Below are 18363 nucleotides of genomic sequence, written 5' to 3'. Positions count from 1 at the left end.
GGCAGCTTCCAACAGATCATTAAAATGCAATAATCTATTAAACATTAAACAGTGCTGCCTTCAGATGTCTTCTAAAGGTCTGGTAGTTGTTTTTCTCTTTGACATCTGGTGGGACGGCATTCCACTGGGCGGGTGCCACTACCAAGAAGGCCCTGTGCAAAAAAAAGGCCCATGTGTGAGCAGACCCTGCTACGTGGCAGGTTGGCAGACTGGCAGGCTGGAAGAGATGGGAAGAAGCTTACAGAAAATGCTATATGAGAACAATCTTGGTGAACAAGGGGTTAAGTGGCTGAGGGAGATTCAGCTCCAGAGGCGTTCCTCAATATTTATGGCTGCTGCAAAGAGAGAGTTAGGTCAACAAAGCCTATGCCATTGGTTTTGCTCAAAATCCGGTTCCATTTGGATCCTGCACTCCCTACACTGTTTCCATTCACGGTGATCATTATACAAACAATTTCATGTTAGGTACTGGTTTCCTGAGTCGCCCTCATGAATGATGCCATTTTCAGCACCACCTGCCTATTGTGAAGGTGGCAGGGGACTTCTTTTCACCTGTTGATGTGATGTTGTTTCCACTCAGAAGAAGATAAAGTCTCTCTCTGTGAACCCCTAAAGTAAGTCTTTCTTTTTTTGATTTGCAGAAAATACAAGGATTGCACCCTAAGTCTGTAAGAATGTAATAAGGAAGAGCCGCTGTTCTATTAATTGCATTCCTGTCGTCACAGTAATATTTACAGGTGAAACCTGAAAAATTAGAATATCGTGGACAGGTTCACTTCTTTCAGTAATTCAACTTAAAAGGTGAAACTAATATATGAGATAGACTCATGACATGCAAAGCGAGATAAGTCAAGCCTTTATTTGTTATAATTGTGATGATTATGACGTACAGCTGATGAGAACCCCAAATTAATAATTTCAACTTGGGGTTTTTTCATCAGCTCTGTGCCATAATCATCACAATTATAACAAACAAAGGCTTGACATATCTCGCTTTGCATGTCATGAGTCTATCTCATATATTAAACTCTAGTAGCTAATGAAAACAATTGCTTACATAAATGGACTTTTCCATGATATTCTAATTTTTCGAGTTTCACCTGTATATGCTAGTGGTCTAAGAGTTTCTCATTGGGTTTCCAACAAGATCCGGTTGAATATGCTTCTGGTGCATATAGTTCTGGGGAAAACTAGAAACAAAAAGTGGTGGTGATTGATGGGAAACCCCTCTGCTTCTTTCACAGAGGTGACCAGAGCACATTTCGTTTCTACCATGAAGCCAGCAGCATTCTTGGTCTTTGTACTGGGAGCGATTATCATCATCAGCTACACTTTTCACAGAACTGAGACCAAGGTTGGAATTCTCACTCCGTTTTCTGTATCTAAAAAATAAATGGTTGGCCAACCAAGAAAGTGGTACATAAAAAGGTCTAGAATTGATTAATAGTTTCATGTTTCTCTGGGGATGTGATTACAACAAATATTGTGTTAGTAAGGACTTGAAAATGTTTTTAAAATGGAGAAGGAGAGGTTGTGCGGTTGGCACTACCGTAAAGCTGCTTGCTTTATTTTATCAACAAAGCTTTCTGAAACACTTTTAACTAGGGCTTTAGCTGACCATTTACTACCCAGTGGGTAAAAAAAACAACACCAAAACTGAGCAAAGATAAAGGAGGAATCAGTAGGAAGCTTGGGTTCAAGGTTTAAAATCTCTTAAATACCCACAGAGTATTTGTAGGAAGCTTTCTCATATTAAGTAAGTCAGACTGTTGGTCCACCTACTCTAGGTCAATATCACCAATTCTGACAGGCAGTGGCCCTCCAGGATCTCAGTCTAAAGTCTTTCCCTTCACATGGCTGCTATTTGATCCTTTTTTGAGATTGGAAAGCCCAGAATTGGACTAGGATCTTCTGCATGAAAAACATACTACTGAGCTACAGTCTCTCCTTGTGAACGCTTGTAATAATTTCTTTCTCACTGAATGCTCCAGATTGCCATCTTCGGAGGTCTCATGGGGCAAGTAGAAAGGATTCGTGTTGCTACAGAAGTTGGTAAGGATTTTATTATATATATAAAAAATCATCACCACATAAGGCATTATTTCAAGTAATATATCAGAGAGCATTTGAAACCATATTGCAAAGCATACATATCATTTTAATAAAGAAGGCACATCACACACCCCTCCCCCCAGTAAAGTGGTAACAGACAACTCTGGTCAATAACTGGATAAAGACCTTTTAGGCTTTGAGAAATGTAAATAGCAGGTGTGAAATTTCGTGGTGCAATATAATGAATAATGTACAATACGATGTAGTTATATTATTTAGTATCACAAGTGTGTTTAAGGTATTTGCGTTCTTTTAACAAAAACTTATTCAATCAAAGATAACAGCAGGACGACTTCGCCAGTCCCAAGCCATAGTGGGATGGAATGGGCAGAAAAAGACATAAGAGGTATCCTTAAAAAACTAGACCAGCTGATGCCCAATGTATCTTTCACGGATATAAAGACCACCACAAGTGCCAAGAACAGCAAAGCCACCATATTAAACCCCAAGGATTCTTATTGCATTGGAGATCCCTTGATAGTTCGACTGGATTTGTACAACCACTTGGGGAACAGAAAGGAGTACGGAGGAGACTTCTTACAAGCGAGGATCTACTCTTCAAGCCTTCAGGCCGGAGCATCTGGGCATATCGAGGACCATAAGAATGGGACATACCTGGTCAATTTCACTTTATTTTGGGAGGGCAAAGTCAGAGCATCTCTCCGGCTCATCAATCCCAGTGAAGGAGTTTCTGCACTGTGGGCTGCGAGGAAGAGAGGCTACAACAAAATAGGTTTCAGGGGCAGGTTTTTAAATGGAACATTGAATGTCTTCAGCGATTGTGGTTTTAATTTAGCAACAAAAGAAGAACTGTGTGAGTATCTGGACAGGAGAGACAAGGAGACCTTCTATTGTGTGAAACCAAAGAATGTGTCTTGTGAAGCTTTTGTTTCGCTTAATTCCTACAACAAGCCCATCTCATATCTCACAGCCCTGGAAAAGAGACTTTTTGACAGGTACATAACTGGGTGAACGTTTCCCTTATTTCACTGGCACTGAGACCCAGGGATTTCTTCTTCTTCTTCTTCTTCTTCTTCTTCTTCTTCTTCTTCTTCTTCTTCTTCTTCTTCTTCTTCCTCCTCCTCCTCCTCCTCCTCCTCCTCCTCTTCTGCTTTCCCCCTTGTGTTTGTGTGAGGTGCTGGTAGTATATGAAAACAGGGCAGGTTGATTGTTTATGGGCTCATCAACTCTTCCATTTGATCCATATTTTCTATATCTGTTTCTTATCATGAGTCTGAAAGCTTCCCCTGCCCTCCCTTCTCCATTGTTTCTTTTGGTTAAAATCCCATATAAACCACAGAATCAGATCTTATGTGTCATTAAATCTCATTGGCTGCTGCAGACTAGCAAAATGAATTTTAGTGCAAAAAAGGAAACTCATAGCCTCACCCCACCCAGTTGCTGCTGTTTTGTTTGGGCACAGGTGGACCCGGAAGTTGGAGTCTACCAATGCACATACTCAACTTGGCTACCATGGGTGGGGGTGCAGCTGGGGGTTGAGATGATCCAAAAGGCGGAGAATGAAAGGGAAAATTGAAAACAGAACAAGTAGATCTGAATTTAACAGAAAGTGTGGGTGTTCCCTTATTGTCTTACACCCCACCACTAATTCAACTTTTCAACACCACTAGAGGCAAATATCCTCTAGATAGTTTATTACTGATGTAACATACCCTGAATTTACCACACAGGAAAGGTTATATGTCTGAATAAGCAGGCAAATAGTTACAGCAGCTGCTCCATGATGCGTTGGATTCAGACTCCATTTTAATTGGTTTTCATTATAAAAAGGTAACACTTTCACTTTCACTTTCTCCATGGCGTGAAGACACTCTGGGGTCTGCCCTTGAGACATTTCAACATAATTTTCTATTTGCATCTAATAAGAACATGGCACTACGCTAATTGACTTGTTAGATCACTCCACACTCATCAGGATGCTGCCAGCGGATCCTGGCTGTTTGCCTAGGAAAGTATAAAATATCAAATTTGCAGCATGCTATAATCTTAGAGAGAATATTACGAAAATGCAATACAAATGGCACCAGACTCCAGCCAGGCTTGCAAAGATATATAAAAACAGATCACCAATCTGCTGGAGATGTAAAGATGGCATAGGGTCATATATGCACATGTGGTGGGAATGCACAGCTGTTAAAGAATTCTGGGAAAATATCTATAATGAATTTAAAAAGTTATTTAGGTTTTCGATCAAGAAAAAACCTGAAACCTTCCTCCTAGGTATAATGTCACCAGAAATCAAAAAAGATGCTAGACAACTTTTTATGTTCTCGACAGTAGCAGTCAGGCTCTTAATCGCAAGAAACTGGAAAAGTGAGACAGCACCTATGATAAATGCGTGGCAGGTCCAAAGAGTACCTGCAGTTGGCTATGATGACAGGGAGAGTCAGAGGGTATCCAATACAGAAAGTACAGAAAAAAATGGAAAAAATTGTAAAGAGTATTTGGAAAATTATTGTAACATCAATAATCTCCTGGAAGAACTCAAATGATTCTTGTAAAATAAAAAGTGTAGATAAGAACTCCTTTTTTTATAAGAACAAAGAAAATAAATGATAATTTGAATCTGTGTAAAACAATAATAGGAACAATAATACAATGAGTCTAATCGGAAGTCAAATTTATTTATCCCCCCCCCCTTTATTTTTTATTCTTTCTCTCTTTTCCATTACTTCTTCTTCTTCTTTTCCCCTTTCCCCCCTTTTCTTCTTTCCTCTTTGTTATGTAAAATAGATAAAGTTAAAAAATATATGGGGGAAATGAAAGTATAAAGAAAAGGAGAGGCTACAGAATCCAGTCACTTGGATAATGGTGTTGTCCCAAGTGAATCTCCACCCCCCCCCCCTCTTCCACTTCCTCATTCGTCGTCATCATCACCTCCTCTATGAGTGCCGCTTAGTGCCCTCTGTTTTTGAGCTCTTTTCTCTCCATATTTAAGGCTCGCCGGGTTCTGGGAGATGGAGGGTCTGGAATGCTTTCTAATGGCAACGTGTCAGCCAGCTGCTGCTCCTCCTCCTCTCCCATGATTTCCCCACTTCCCCCCTCATCTGCCTCTGAGCTGTGATCTCCCACAAACCAATGTAGTAAATCTATATTGTCTTCCGCTTCCTCTTCCCTGGAAGGGTCAGGATGGGGAGGCAGTCTCCACCACTCCTCCTCTTCTGCCCAGCCCCTGACAATGATCCACCCATGCAAGGCTTCCATTTCCCATATAGGGCATTGAGGTGTGTGCAGGAGAAGGTGGGATGAAGCCAGTAGTCCTCTTGGGAGGACACACTGTCTGGCCTGGATTTCCTAATGGATGTTTTCCCTCTTTTGAAGGTCCAACATTGGAGCTGAGATCCCGCAGGCATTTGGGGAAATAAGCGTTGCAGCTTGTGGAAGTGAGTTGGACTTCCTTTCAATCAGTCTTTATTAAAAGTTTGTGTGTGTGTGTGTGTGTGTGTGTGTGTTGCAAAACAAACAAATAAACAAGGAGACGTACATATAGCATCTGCACTTCTGATTCGTAGAGTCTTTTTCACACTTCGTTTGCTTTCAGTATGAGAAACTGTTGCCATAGACATCATGCGGTTGAGGGAAAGGTTAATGTTATTTCGTTTTATTGCACAGTGTTTGTGCAGGGTTTTTGTGTCAGCATCATATGGGTAGGGCTCTTAGTTATATATTTGCTTATTTTTGTGGGCATTGCAAGAGATTAGAGCTTGGTTGGTTCCATTTGATTGGTTGCACTGTGGTTTGTTTGTGTGTGTGTGTTTGTGTGGGGCTTGTTGGGTCAGATCAGCCATATTGATTCATATACTGTTGTGGGGTTGGGTCATTGTCTTGTTGTGCTGTATATGTGATAAAGGGGATCCGCACTGGGGTGAAGGCATCCTCCTTTGCTTGTCCCCTTCCTAGTTTAAGTTGTCACAACTTTGGTGGCATCCATCCCTAAGCATCTTATTTCCTGAGTCTCATCCAAGCTGCTGACCCAGAACCACATATCTCTGGCCCACCCAATTTTTGTGTGTGCCTTGGTAAGGCTTACAGGTAGGTTGCTGTGTTGGTCTGCCATAGTCAAAACAAAATAAAAAAATAAAAAAATTCCTTCCAGTAGCACCCTGGAGACCAACTAAGTTTGTTCTTGGTATGAGCTTCTGTGTGCATGCAAACTTCTTCAGATACCTTGGTAAGGAAGTAGATAAATCCTGGTTTATCTTTGGGGTGTTTTGTTGTTTGTTTGTATGTTTTAAAAGATATTTGCTCCATTTTTTAAAAAAACTGAGACTTGTTGGCTGTAGCCTGGCTTTGAATTCTCTTTGGTTTTATTCTTTATTGCTGTTTTCAGGCCCTCTAAAAATTCTTGTGATAAAAGAAGTTGGCCAAATAATTATGATAAAGAAATAAATTGTTGTTCTGTGCTGTTCAGAGTACCTGAAAATGACCCTGGCTTCAGAACTGGCATATTGTTTGCCAGGAGCAGACCTTATAGGCAACAATAATAAAATGCTGCCTCCGCCAGGTATTTTCCTACTTCCCTGTTCCTCCTCCTTGGAACCTTGACTTTCCCTACAGAAAGCTGGTTCCCCCACAACTGTGCTGCAGTCACAGGGTTCAATGGAAACTGCTTTATCTCCCCTTTCCATTTCTCAGGCAAGAAGACAACGGCAAGTGAGAAATGCCAGGTTGGGATGAGCTCCCCATCTCCCAGTGGCTTTGCTTGGCAGAACCAGTGGCATCCTGTGTTCTGCAGTGTGTCCACATTCAACACTTTGGAGCGGATTAACACTTGCTTGGAACGAAAGCTAATTTACCTCCTGGGAGACTCAACTGTGAGGCAATGGATCGAGTATCTCACAAAGAGAGTGAATAGTAAGTTCTTCCACCTAGATAAAACCACAATATAGCTTTGCTGCCAGCTTAATTCCTATTTCTGGGTAAGCCAGAATCCTTTTCTGTGCCCTGAACATTGTTTATGTAATTCACCTCTATTCTGCTCTTCATCCGAGGATCACTGGGCAATTTACAATACCTAAAATTACATAACATAGTAACAGCGACCCCACAACATCCTTCTTCCAGACATTATTGAATTACAGTGGTACCTTGACTTACGAATTTAATCCGTTCCGAATGCACATTCGTAGGTCGAAAAATTCGTAAGTCGAAAAAAGCGTTTACCCCATAGGAAAGCATTTGAAAACGAAAAATTCGGAAAAATTCATAAGTCGAGTAAACTGCATCTAAAACTGCCAACGGATGTCCTTCGGATGTCGAAAAATTCGTAGGTGTGTGGGCACTTTTTTCATTCGTAAGTCGAAAAAATCGTATGTCAAGTTATTCATAAGTCGAGGTACCAATGTAATTCTGTTTAGGAAACCAGTTCTACCACCTGAAATGACTGCCTCACCTAGCCTCATGGGTGGCCAAGTCCTGCTGCTTCCTTGCCATCAGATGCAAGAGAATAGACTAGTCCAGGGGTAGGCAACCTAAGGCCCGGGGGCCAAATGCAGCCCAATCGCCTTCTCAATCCAGCCCACAGATGGTCCGGGAATCAGCATGTTTTTACATGAGTAGAATGTGTCCTTCTATTTCAAATGCATCTCTGGGTTATTTGTGGAGCATAGGAATTCGTTCATCCCATATATATATATATATATATATATATATATATATATATATGAATAATAATAATAATTTTATTATTGGCCAAGTACATTTTCCAACATACTTGGAATTTGTTTCAGCTACATTGCAATGTAAACATACAGACACTGTTCCTTTCACAATACATAGAAGCAAGGAAACCCCACCCATAATTTATCCCCCCTTCAGCTATACAACTATGAATTTAACAATTTAATGGCACAAGGGAAAAAACTATTCTTGTGCCTGGCCAATTTTGTATATGAACTCCTGTAGCGACGTCCAGATGGAAGTAAATCAAGCAGATGATGACCGGGATGTAAAGGATCTGCTACAATTCTCTCTGCTCTCTTCCTAACTCGGGTAGCATAAATTGTCTCTATTGAAGGCAAGCTAACACCAATTACCCTTTCTGCAGTTCTTACAGCTCGTTGGAGCCTTTTCTTGTCTCTCTTGGAGGCTGTACCGTACCAAGCTGTTATAGAATTACAGAGAACTATATATATATAGTCTGGCCCACCACATGGTGTGAGGGACGGTGAACTGGCCCATGGCTGAAAAAGGTTGCTGACCCCTGGACTAGTCATTCTGAAATAAATAGCTCAGTATCTTCTGAGACGTCAATGAACAAAAAAAGTTGGATTAATTCTATGTCTGTTTCCACATTAGCCCTTAAATATCTTGACAGCCATGGAACTGGGAGGCAGCGGAATTTGATCGCTGTGGACATGGCGAGAAACATCCAAATCCAGTGGAAAAAACACAACCATCCCTTCATCACTACTTTTGAGTATATGGTAAGACATAATAACTACGTCGCTCGGGAGATTGACCTGGTGGCAGGTGACAAAGACACAGTGATTGTCATCGGCCTGGGTCAGCACTTCCGCGCCTTCCCCATCGGGCTCTTCATCCGAAGGGCAATCAATGCCCGGGAAGCCATCCAGCGTCTTCTCCTGAGGAGCCCAGATACAAAAGTCATCATCAAAGGGGAGAACACGCGGGAGGTGTCCATAGAACAAGAAATATTTGGGGACTTCCATGGCTATGCCCAGCACCTTGCGCTAAAGGACATTTTTCGGGATCTGAAGGTGGGCTTCATTGATGCCTGGGACATGACAGTTGCTTACGGCACAAACGTGGTTCACCCACCAGATCACGTGATCGCGAGTCAGATTGATATGTTTTTAACTTACATATGTTAAAAAGCTAAAGCAAAGAGGAAGCAGAGAACTACGGGTCAGAAAACATATCAATGAAAGATATGGAACACTTTATTTATATAGTGCACTTAGATATTTTGCTCCACTGGATTTCCCTAAATTCCTTTCTAGCCTCGTATCATTTTCAAATAGTGCCTGTTGAGATGCGTCTGGGAAGCTGCCTGGGATAGGGAGAATAATTGGTGTGGTTTTCTTCTGCACAAATATTTCCGTCAGGTAGGAGCAGACTCTTACATCTCATAGGCCGTCACCCCGGTTTTGGCTCAGGGATGACTTTGGGGTACATAACACACCCTACCACTGTATGGTGAAAGAGTAAGAAGACCCACTTCTCCACACTTTGAAGAATGTTGTACATCCCTGTTTGGTCCCTTTCCCCGATTTTATCAAAGTATCTGCGGATGTTGTAACCTTTCTTCAACTTGATCGATTTGGTTACCCTTTTCTGAAACCTTTTCAACTCCACAATACAATTTTTTGAGGTGAAGTGACCAATACTCAAAGTGTGGTCAGATGCAATGGTTTGTATAAAATTTTTGTTATTTATTTGTTAAATTTATATACAGTGGTACCTCTGGTTATGAACTTAATTCATTCTGGAGGTCCGTTCTTAACCTGAAATTGTTCTTAACCTGAGGTACCACTTTAGCTAATGAGGCATCCCGCTTCCACTGCGCCGCCACTGCGCGAATTCTGTTCTCATCCTGGAGCAAAGTTCTTAACCCGAGGTGCTACTTCTGGGTTAGCAGAGCCTGTAACCTGAAGTGTTTGTAACCTGAGGTACCACTTTACCGCCCTTCATTCAGAGATCTAATGGAGGTTCACAAGATAATGGCATTATGATACTGGTCTCTCTTGCTTTCAAATAAGAGATAAAGATACCTAACATGACATCCACCCTTTTCACAACTGCCGCACACTGAGTCAGACTACATCAAGCTATTCACCATGGTCCTGCCATAGTTCAAAAAGATTCAAAAGTTGACAAAGTGGGTGAGTTTTTGGGGGGCAGCCAAAGTTGAATACTGAATCACCATTAGTTTGACCCCTTCTTGATTGAGGAGGGTCCAATAGTGCTTGACAGGCATTTCAAGTTGAAGGGTATAGATCAAGACTTGGGACTCAGCTACACTAGTCAAGAAACAACGTTTTGAATGAGTTATAAACATGCAACACCAGATGGCAATGGAGAGCAAAAAATAAAATTCTAAATGATTTTCCATAGCGTTTTTTTCCCCTTTTAATTTCTGACTTTTTATAGCAGTTTTTTCCTGTCTTTACATCCACCCCTAGGGTGAGGCAATTAACTCTCTGAGGTCAGAGGTCTTTCTCAGTAGTGGCGCCTACCCTGTGGAATGGCCTACCATCAGATGTCAAGGAGATGAGAAATTATATATCTTTCAGGAGACATCTGAAGGCAACCCTGTATAGGGAAGCTATGTGAGGTTTAATGTTTCACCATGTTTTATATATGCTGGAAGCCACCCAGAGTGGCTGGGGCAACCAAGTCAGATGGGTAGGGTACAAATAAATTATTATTATTATTATTATTATTATTATTATTATTATTATTATTATTATTATTATTATCTGTAGGAAGCTAGCAACTGCCAGAATTTATTGAAACCAAGTCTGTTATTTCTTCCATTATTGCAAACTGGAGAGGACAGATATTTTTAGGCAGTTCACAAACTTTACCTGAGAACATATTCTATTACATTCAAGGCTGCTGCTGTTGTTTTAAAATTTAAAACTGTCGAATAACTTTTGCTGCATGGATGTTTTGGGTACATTCCAATCAAAGTTAATCCCCTTCAAGTTCCACTGAAGGAACTTTAAGTTCCACAGGAGGACAGAGCAATCTTGAACAGCGGAAAAGGGGGGAGAATGGGGCAGCCAGAAGGTTGAGGGGATCCGGGGCAGTTCCCATACGAGGAGTGAGGACGTTTGGGACAATTTACTTCAGAATCCAGGGGAATAAGACAGCTTCTGGTAAAACTGTGTAAGTGTTCATGGTGTGAGAAAAGTCGATAGGGAACATGAGCAGATCCTGTCTGCTGGATCAGGCCAAAGGCCCATCTAGTTCAGTAAGCAGGGGTTGTAGTTTTGCTGTTTTGTTTTTAATTACTTACTTGTTCATATCCTGTACTTACTTGTTCATATTCTGTTAACCACTCTGAAATCTTATGATGAAGGGCGTTATATAAATCTGAATGAATGAATGAATGAATGAATTGCAAATAGTAGCATATTTAGCAGCTCTCTGAACATTGCTATAATAATTTTTTGCCACATAATTGAAAATGCACCATCTTCTTTTTTGTGCTCTAGTACACATTGATTTTTGAGTTGATTTTTCAGCAATAGCTATGAACCAGTTGACTTTACCACAAATCATTATTAAATTCTTCTAAATATCACCCCCTTTTGCAATCAACATCCTGGCAGTTATTTATAAATATAGAATCAATTCTTTATCCAAACCGTATTGATTTGGTCCATTTCATATCCCCAGTACTGCCAGAATTTCTGGGGACAGATCGGGGTTAGTGTGTGTTAAATATGTGCCAACTCCTTAGGGCTGAGATGTCTTCTGCTTGCTCAATATTGTTTAGCAGGGCACTTAGCACACACACACACCCCAGTGATGAAGGGGCAGAGGAAGTTGAGCACTGAGCCAAGCACAGCACAGCATGAGTGCCTAGCCAAGCTGCGTGGCACCGGGCTAGGCACTCAGCTTCCTCCTGATGATGTGCACGCATTGTGTGCATGAAGTCACAGATGCACATCATGTGGTGCATGTGTTGTGTGATGTCACTGATGTGTGACACGTCACAAGTGTGATGGTGCTTTTCTACATGACATCTGTTTTTGAAAATTGAAGTTATCACTTTGGGGGGAGCAGGGTTGTTGTTTTTATTTTGAAATAGTTAGTCTTGCTTAAGGTGCAAAATAGCCTGGTACTGCATGCCAGTCAACTTCTCTCACCTTAAAAACAATAAGGGCAGAGAGGACCGCAGCCTTGGTCACATTGCTAGCCAATCATTGTCATTGCTCGGGAAAGATTGTGGCAGCTGTTGGTTGTCAGTTCCTTCCAGAGGACATAGGAAAAGTTGCTTTCCCTTCTTTGTTTGCAGATACTTTCTGGGTTCCCCATTGGAACCCTGAATAAGCCTTCTCATGCAGCTTATGGGTAGAGATGAGCTAAGGCCAAATGGAAGCAGCAGGTACTTGAGAAATGCATATAGTCCCTTGGCAGTCATTGGGGCGTGAGCTCACCTGTCACCGAAACCTGGCTAAACTCCAGCCCTTCCTCACTTGTGGATCAGCTGTTCTCCACTATTCCAGCACAGTAGAGATTTTACTGTGTCCCTCCATTCATGTGTCTTACACTTTACCGCCGTCTAGTGAGAGCAGTTGGGAACAGCATAATTAACTTGGCAAATCCGATTTGTGCAAAGCGCGGGTGGCACTCTGGGTTAAACCACAGAGCCTAGGGCTTGCCGATCAGAAGGTTGGCAGTTCGAATCCCGGCGACAGGGTGAGCTCCGGTTGCTCGGTCCCTGCTCCTGCCAACCTAGCAGTTAGAAAGCACGTCAAAGTGCAAGTAGATAAATAGGTACTGCTCTGGCAGGAAGGTAAACGGCGTCTCCATGTGCTGCTCTGGTTCGCCAAAAGCGGCTTAGACATGCTGGCCACATGACCCGGAAGCTGTACGCTGGCTCCCTTTTCCAGTAAAGCGAGATGAGCGCTGCAACCACAGAGTCGTCCATGACTGGACCTAACGGTCAGTGGTCCCTTTACCTTTACCCAGATGTTGAGGTGAGTTTTAATTTGTTTTAGCCTATTCTTGATTTAACTTTACCTTTAAAAGTGCATTTTGGCCTGAATGCAGCAATGAACAGCGCTCCCCCACCCCACCCCCTTAGGAAAATAGGTGCCGGTACTCACTGCCCAGAAATGGCCAGAAGAGGGACAGGCAAGCAGGCGCAAGGGAAGGCACTCTGTACATGCTCAGAAAAGCAGGTGGTGGAGCTCCAGGATCCTGCCAGGGCCCCACACCTCTTTCCCCAAGCTTGGGAGGGTCCCAGGGCAGGTTACAGCAATTTTAAATTAAGAATTAAGAACATTGCAGTATTGAATGGAGAAACCCAGCAAGGCTATGTGGGGCAACACTTGGGCCAGCTATGGAGGCTCCAGCCTGTGCAAAAGGCTGTGACTGGAAAGCTGATGGGGGACAGACTCTGGCCAGCAGATAAATCAATCCAACACTCAAAAGTCTGCACTGGATGTGCATACATTATCCTGTTCCTCCTATCATATCTTTTACTTTACCACCATCTAGTGAGAGCAGGTGGGAACAGCACTATTAATTTTCTCCGCAAGATGGACTTGCTAAAAGCTAAAGGCACTTTTTGGCCTGCTGAAGACTCCCCGTTCCCCATTATTTCTTCAGACATATTAATTGAATCTTGATTTTATAGTTTTAACCAATTTCTCTCTCTGTGTGTGTGCATTGTTTCTTTGTAAAACGCTTAGCACTAAGTGGATATGTTGTTGTTGTTCAGTCGTTCAGTCGTGTCCGACTCTTCGTGACCCCATGGACCAGAGCACGCCAGGCACACCTATCCTTCACTGCCTCTCGCAGTTTGGCCAAACTCATGTTAGTAGCTTCGAGAACACTGTCCAACCATCTCATCCTCTGTCGTCCCCTTTTCCTTGTGCCCTCCATCTTTCCCAACATCAGGGTCTTTTCTAGGGATTCTTCTCTTCTCATGAGGTGACCAAAGTACTGGAGCCTCAACTTCAGGATCTGTCCTTCTAGTGAGTACTCAGGGCTGATTTCTTTGAGAATGGATAGGTTTGATCTTCTTGCAGTCCATGGGACTCTCAAGAGTCTCCTCCAGCACCATAATTCAAGTGGATATAGATTGTATAAATAAATACGCATTACACACAGGTGTAGCCAAATGTGAAGCCTTCCATCTGTTGCTAGACAGCAATTGCCCCCCCTCCCCAACTAGGCAGATGCAAGTTTTTATTTGGGTTGCTGACTGCTATTCCACACTTTTCGGTAAAATATTTCCAGCCTCAATGAGTTACACCCTCCTCAAGGACTAAACAGCCCTTTAGAGATATTTGTCATATTTTTGAAAATTGCCTTTTAGCACTAAGTTGAGTTTCCATACGTCCAGAATTTCCCGGACATAGCCAGGATTCATCTGTTGAGAATAGTATCCAGGCAGAAATTGCTGTAATCCAGAAATCCAGATATATGGTAACCCATGTTGGAAGTGTAGATTTAGAAAACGATTGCTGGGACGGCTTTGTGGAAAACGGAGGTAAGTGCAAAGCAGAGAGGGAGCCAGGAGGTAACAAACAAAAAGGAGGAACATTCTCATACAGGGTCAGGTGCGGGTATGATTCAGACCAACCTTTCGAACAAAGCTAAATGTCACAGGTGATGCCAAAAATGTAATACTTCAAATAAAGTCACGGTGGCTTTGTACACACAGTTTGTTGATGTTTGACACAACTGTCGTCCAAATGGCAGGACAGTCCATTAATTTAGCTTCCACCTTCCAAACCTTAAGACAATGTGCTGTTGTTTTTCTGATGTTGCTAAGAACAAGGCTTCATAGAACAAGGCTCCGGAACGAATTAAGTTCTTAGCCCAATGTTGTTGTTGTTGTTCAGTCGTTCAGTCGTGTCTGACTCTTTGTGACCCCATGCACCAGAGCACGCCAGGCACCCCTATCCTCCACTGCCTCCTGCAGTTTGGCCAAACTCATGCCAGTCGCTTTGAGAACACTGTCCAACCATCTCATCCTCTGTCATCCCCTTCTCCTTGTGCCCTCCATCTTTCCCAACATCAGGGTCTTTTCCAGGGAGTCTTCTCTTCTCATGAGGTGGCCAAAGTACTGGAGCCTCAACTTCAGGATCTGTCCTTCTAGTGAGCACTCAGGGCTGATTTCTTTGAGAATGGATAGGTTTGATCTTCTTGCAGTCCATGGGACTCTCAAGAGTCTCCTCCAGCACCATAATTCAAAAGCATCAATTCTTTGGCGATCAGTCTTCTTTATGGTCCAGCTCTCATTTCCATACATTACTACTGGGAAAACCATAGCTTTAACTATACAGATCTTTGTCGGCAAGCCCGAGGTACCACTGTATATATAAACCTTTTCTTTGATTTTGCCTTTAGTCTGCTCTCCTTTGAATTCGCTTCTCCCATTATTCCCCTCCTTCAAATCCCTTCTTCCCTTTCTGTCAAATAAAGGATTTTTATTTCTTCCCTGCACTGCCCATTACCCTATTTCCTGAATTTACCCTATCTCTATTTTTATAATTGCATCCAAGTATTCTTTTGTAAGTGCAACCAAGTGTTGTTGTTTTATATAATTGTGTCCAGGTAATTTTAAATGTGAATCCTTACTGTGACCATTTTGCAATTGTTACATTTGGAGTCTTTGCAAATGGAATTGATGCCTTTGTATCCTTGTGTCTTATTGGCGTTCGTTCAACTTAATAATTGTAACTACTTTCAGGAAAATAAGAGTTGTAACTCATGAATTTGATTTGAATCACTTTATTGTAACCATGAAAGTATAAATGTTATTTTTAGCCTCAACCTAATCACTTCTGCTCAGCAACCGTTCCTTCATCTGTAAAGTGCCAGAGGACCGGATCATTTCCTTTGGCCCTGTGGGGAGAGGAATTCAGCTGTTAGATGAAAATCTCATCTCTATTGTTATTCTAGGAAAACCGGATTGCCATATCATTTGCCATCTCTTCCTGGATTTCTAGGTATTACCTTACTCATGTAGATAGGATTTGCACCCCACTTTGTATCTTGCAACCAAACCTCCCTTTTGCACCCTGCACCCATGTAATTCACCTTTACCGTGTAAATTGACAAACCTGTGATGAATCAGACCACCCACAATTGCGACTGTATAAAATTCTGGACTTACCGTTGGGTGGGGTTCCTCATACCTTTCATCACCTTTGCATAAAGTAGGTTGCAACCACATAAAGGATCTTCGCTTTTAAAAAGCTGCTTGATTCTTTCTCTCCTTGGTTGGACATCACCCGTCTTCTCCGACAGTAGCAGACCCCTTTGGGGCCCCAAACCAAAATTCAAAGTGTGTTACGTCAAGCCATGAAGTCCTGAGCCACCCCAGAACCAGTCGCCTCCGCGAGGATGCTGGAGTCACCCCAAACCAGCAGCCTGGGAGTCCTCAACCAGGGGCGTAGGAAGGGGGTCATGGGGGGGGCAGATCGCCCTGACTACCCTCATTGAGGGGGGTGACATTTGGCATGCTGCCCGCCCGCGACTCCCAAGCCTAACCCCGAAACCTTGGGGTAAGGGCGGAGCTGCACAGCTTTGGCAACGGCATTCCCCCCTTCCCCCTTCATTTTGACAGCTTGGGGGAGGCTTGGGAGTCACAGGCGGGCAGCGCGCCAAATGTCTGCCATGGGCAGCTCACTCCGCCCCCGGTTGCAGGGTGTGTGCACCGCTCTGGGGACCTGAGCACCTATCTGGCCCCAGGGAGGGCACCTCCTCGCCAAGCCCCCAATGGGAGCACGCCAACCCTGGGCAGCATGGATATGTGCTCCACCACTGTCCTCAACTCTGCCTCCAAGACCAGCTCTGTCATCTCAGGCAAGGAGACTGCTAGGCAGAGAGGCGGGCAGTAAACCAGCAGAATCCCTAATCTGTCCCTATTGCCCAATGCCAGGAACACACACTCTAGATGCTCCCCCCCCCAACTGGACAGAGAGCCTGGAGAGAGAGAGAAAATCTCCACAGACCATAGCAACACCCCAACCCTCAAGTTTGCTCTGATGCTGCACTGAGTACCCAGGTGGGCACAACCGGGTGAGACCAACTCAGCCCTGCTCCCCTACCCAGGTCTCAGTGCTACAGACCAGATACAGCCTCCTCATCCACAATCACATAATGAATGAGTGAGATTTTACTCTGAGCAAAATCTGGCGGCATTCAGCAACTGCAGCTGCAGACCTGCGGGCGGGCTGATAGGGCAACCGCAATGCCCCAGGTTGGAGGAGGGGCTGCCCACATAGTGAAGTCACCAACTGCCTGTGTCTCTAACCTGCAACGAAAGAGGGAGTTTGCGTTGCAGGTCTGTTGCATCGCAGGTCTCTCACTCAGGCTCTGGGGTGGGGCCAATCCTTGCCAGAGAAGAACAGATGCTAATGTTTGCCAATGTGCACAAATTGCCCAACAACAGCAACACTGTAAAAGGAGGAAGGGAAGCAGCCAAAAGTCATAGAAACATCTTCTGCCAGTCCCAGAGCTATGCCCCAAATGTGTTCAACAGACTGAAACCTGAGTTTGTGCTGGGCTGTAGGCAGGAAATCAAACACCATGGATCTCATGTGATAGAGGCAGCTTTGCCCACACTGAGTGTGAAACCAAGCAGATTTTCTTATCCTAAATCTCTTCACTTTGAAAAATGAGCACAGCATTTTGCCTGTCACCTGTCTGCCCAACAACCCATCCCTCTGCATCCTGACCTTGAAAGGACAGTTGTGACATCTCCAGTAAGAAACAGGGAACCTCCCATACCGATCACATTTTTTAAAAATACCTGGTGTGCTGCCATATATAGTTTGGTCCTTAATGGGTGGGAATATATACCCTGAAAAAATGTCATTCACCCAGTTCATAGTTTATTTGCTGTACACAATGCCTTGCAGAGTCCAAATGGATACAGAACACAATGAATCAAATAGCAAATTTCACTTTGAAAGGATGTGACCTTTCTTCCCGTTAGGAGTCACTGATGGTGAATAGCCATTATTAGTAGTAGTAGTTTTACATGCAATACCCACAGTTCACCAGCAGCTCCCAGGGTAGATTACAATATTTTAACATTCAGAATTCAAAACAGTTGAAACATATGATGATCACAGGAATAGGATGGGCATCAGAGCACGAAGTTTGTGCTTCCCAAATCTAGTTCCCACCACTTATGTCAAGAGCAAACACCTGAAAAGGAACAGGTGCTATTGTGAGCTATTGACACCCAGGATTTATTGAGGTTGATAACCTTATTATCACAAACAATGTCAATATAAAATAGAGACTTTGGACTCCTGAGTCATTGCAATGTTTGCTAGCATCCACTTTGTAAGTGAAACTGCTGTATAATTTCAAAAGGTTTGATAAAGAGTTTACAGTTGGGAGTGTTTGCCACCTTTTAACCATTTACCTGATAGATAGACAAAGAGAGTTGGGAGGGGGAATAGAGGAGAGGGATTTACATGGGTGACAATTATGCTAATACAGTATCCTGGATACAGATATGTCCATAAATAGCCAACCTTATCTATTCTCTTGCAAACAGATCAG

At 43.1% G+C, this 18363-nt stretch overlaps 1 protein-coding gene across 1 annotated transcript; it reads left to right on the top strand.

The window, feature by feature from the left end:
- Positions 1 to 2430: 2430 nt before the first annotated feature.
- Positions 2431 to 9061, top strand: LOC117060023 (NXPE family member 2-like). The gene is made up of 4 exons (XM_033172063.1): positions 2431 to 3068; positions 5455 to 5516; positions 6769 to 6987; positions 8431 to 9061. The coding sequence occupies exons 1-4, from the start codon at positions 2431 to 2433 to the stop codon at positions 8964 to 8966; spliced, it is 1455 nt and encodes a 484-aa protein (XP_033027954.1). The 3' UTR covers positions 8967 to 9061.
- Positions 9062 to 18363: the final 9302 nt, after the last annotated feature.

This window comes from Lacerta agilis, chromosome 15, assembly GCF_009819535.1.
Source record: "Lacerta agilis isolate rLacAgi1 chromosome 15, rLacAgi1.pri, whole genome shotgun sequence".
Taxonomy (NCBI): domain Eukaryota; kingdom Metazoa; phylum Chordata; class Lepidosauria; order Squamata; family Lacertidae; genus Lacerta; species Lacerta agilis.
Note: the sequence above shows the minus strand (reverse complement) of the source record. Positions and strands in the feature narration are given on the sequence as shown.

What these genes read in the sequence shown, in the direction of transcription:
- LOC117060023 (XM_033172063.1), top strand. Translation starts at nt 2,431, where the DNA reads ATGGAATGGGCAGAAAAAGACATAAGAGGTATCCTTAAAAAACTAGAC. An exon ending in AAGCGTTGCAGCTTGTGGAA is followed by an intron (nt 5,517 to 6,768) that starts GTGAGTTGGACT and finishes TCCATTTCTCAG; the next exon opens with GCAAGAAGACAACGGCAAGT. An exon ending in TCTCACAAAGAGAGTGAATA is followed by an intron (nt 6,988 to 8,430) that starts GTAAGTTCTTCC and finishes TTTCCACATTAG; the next exon opens with CCCTTAAATATCTTGACAGC.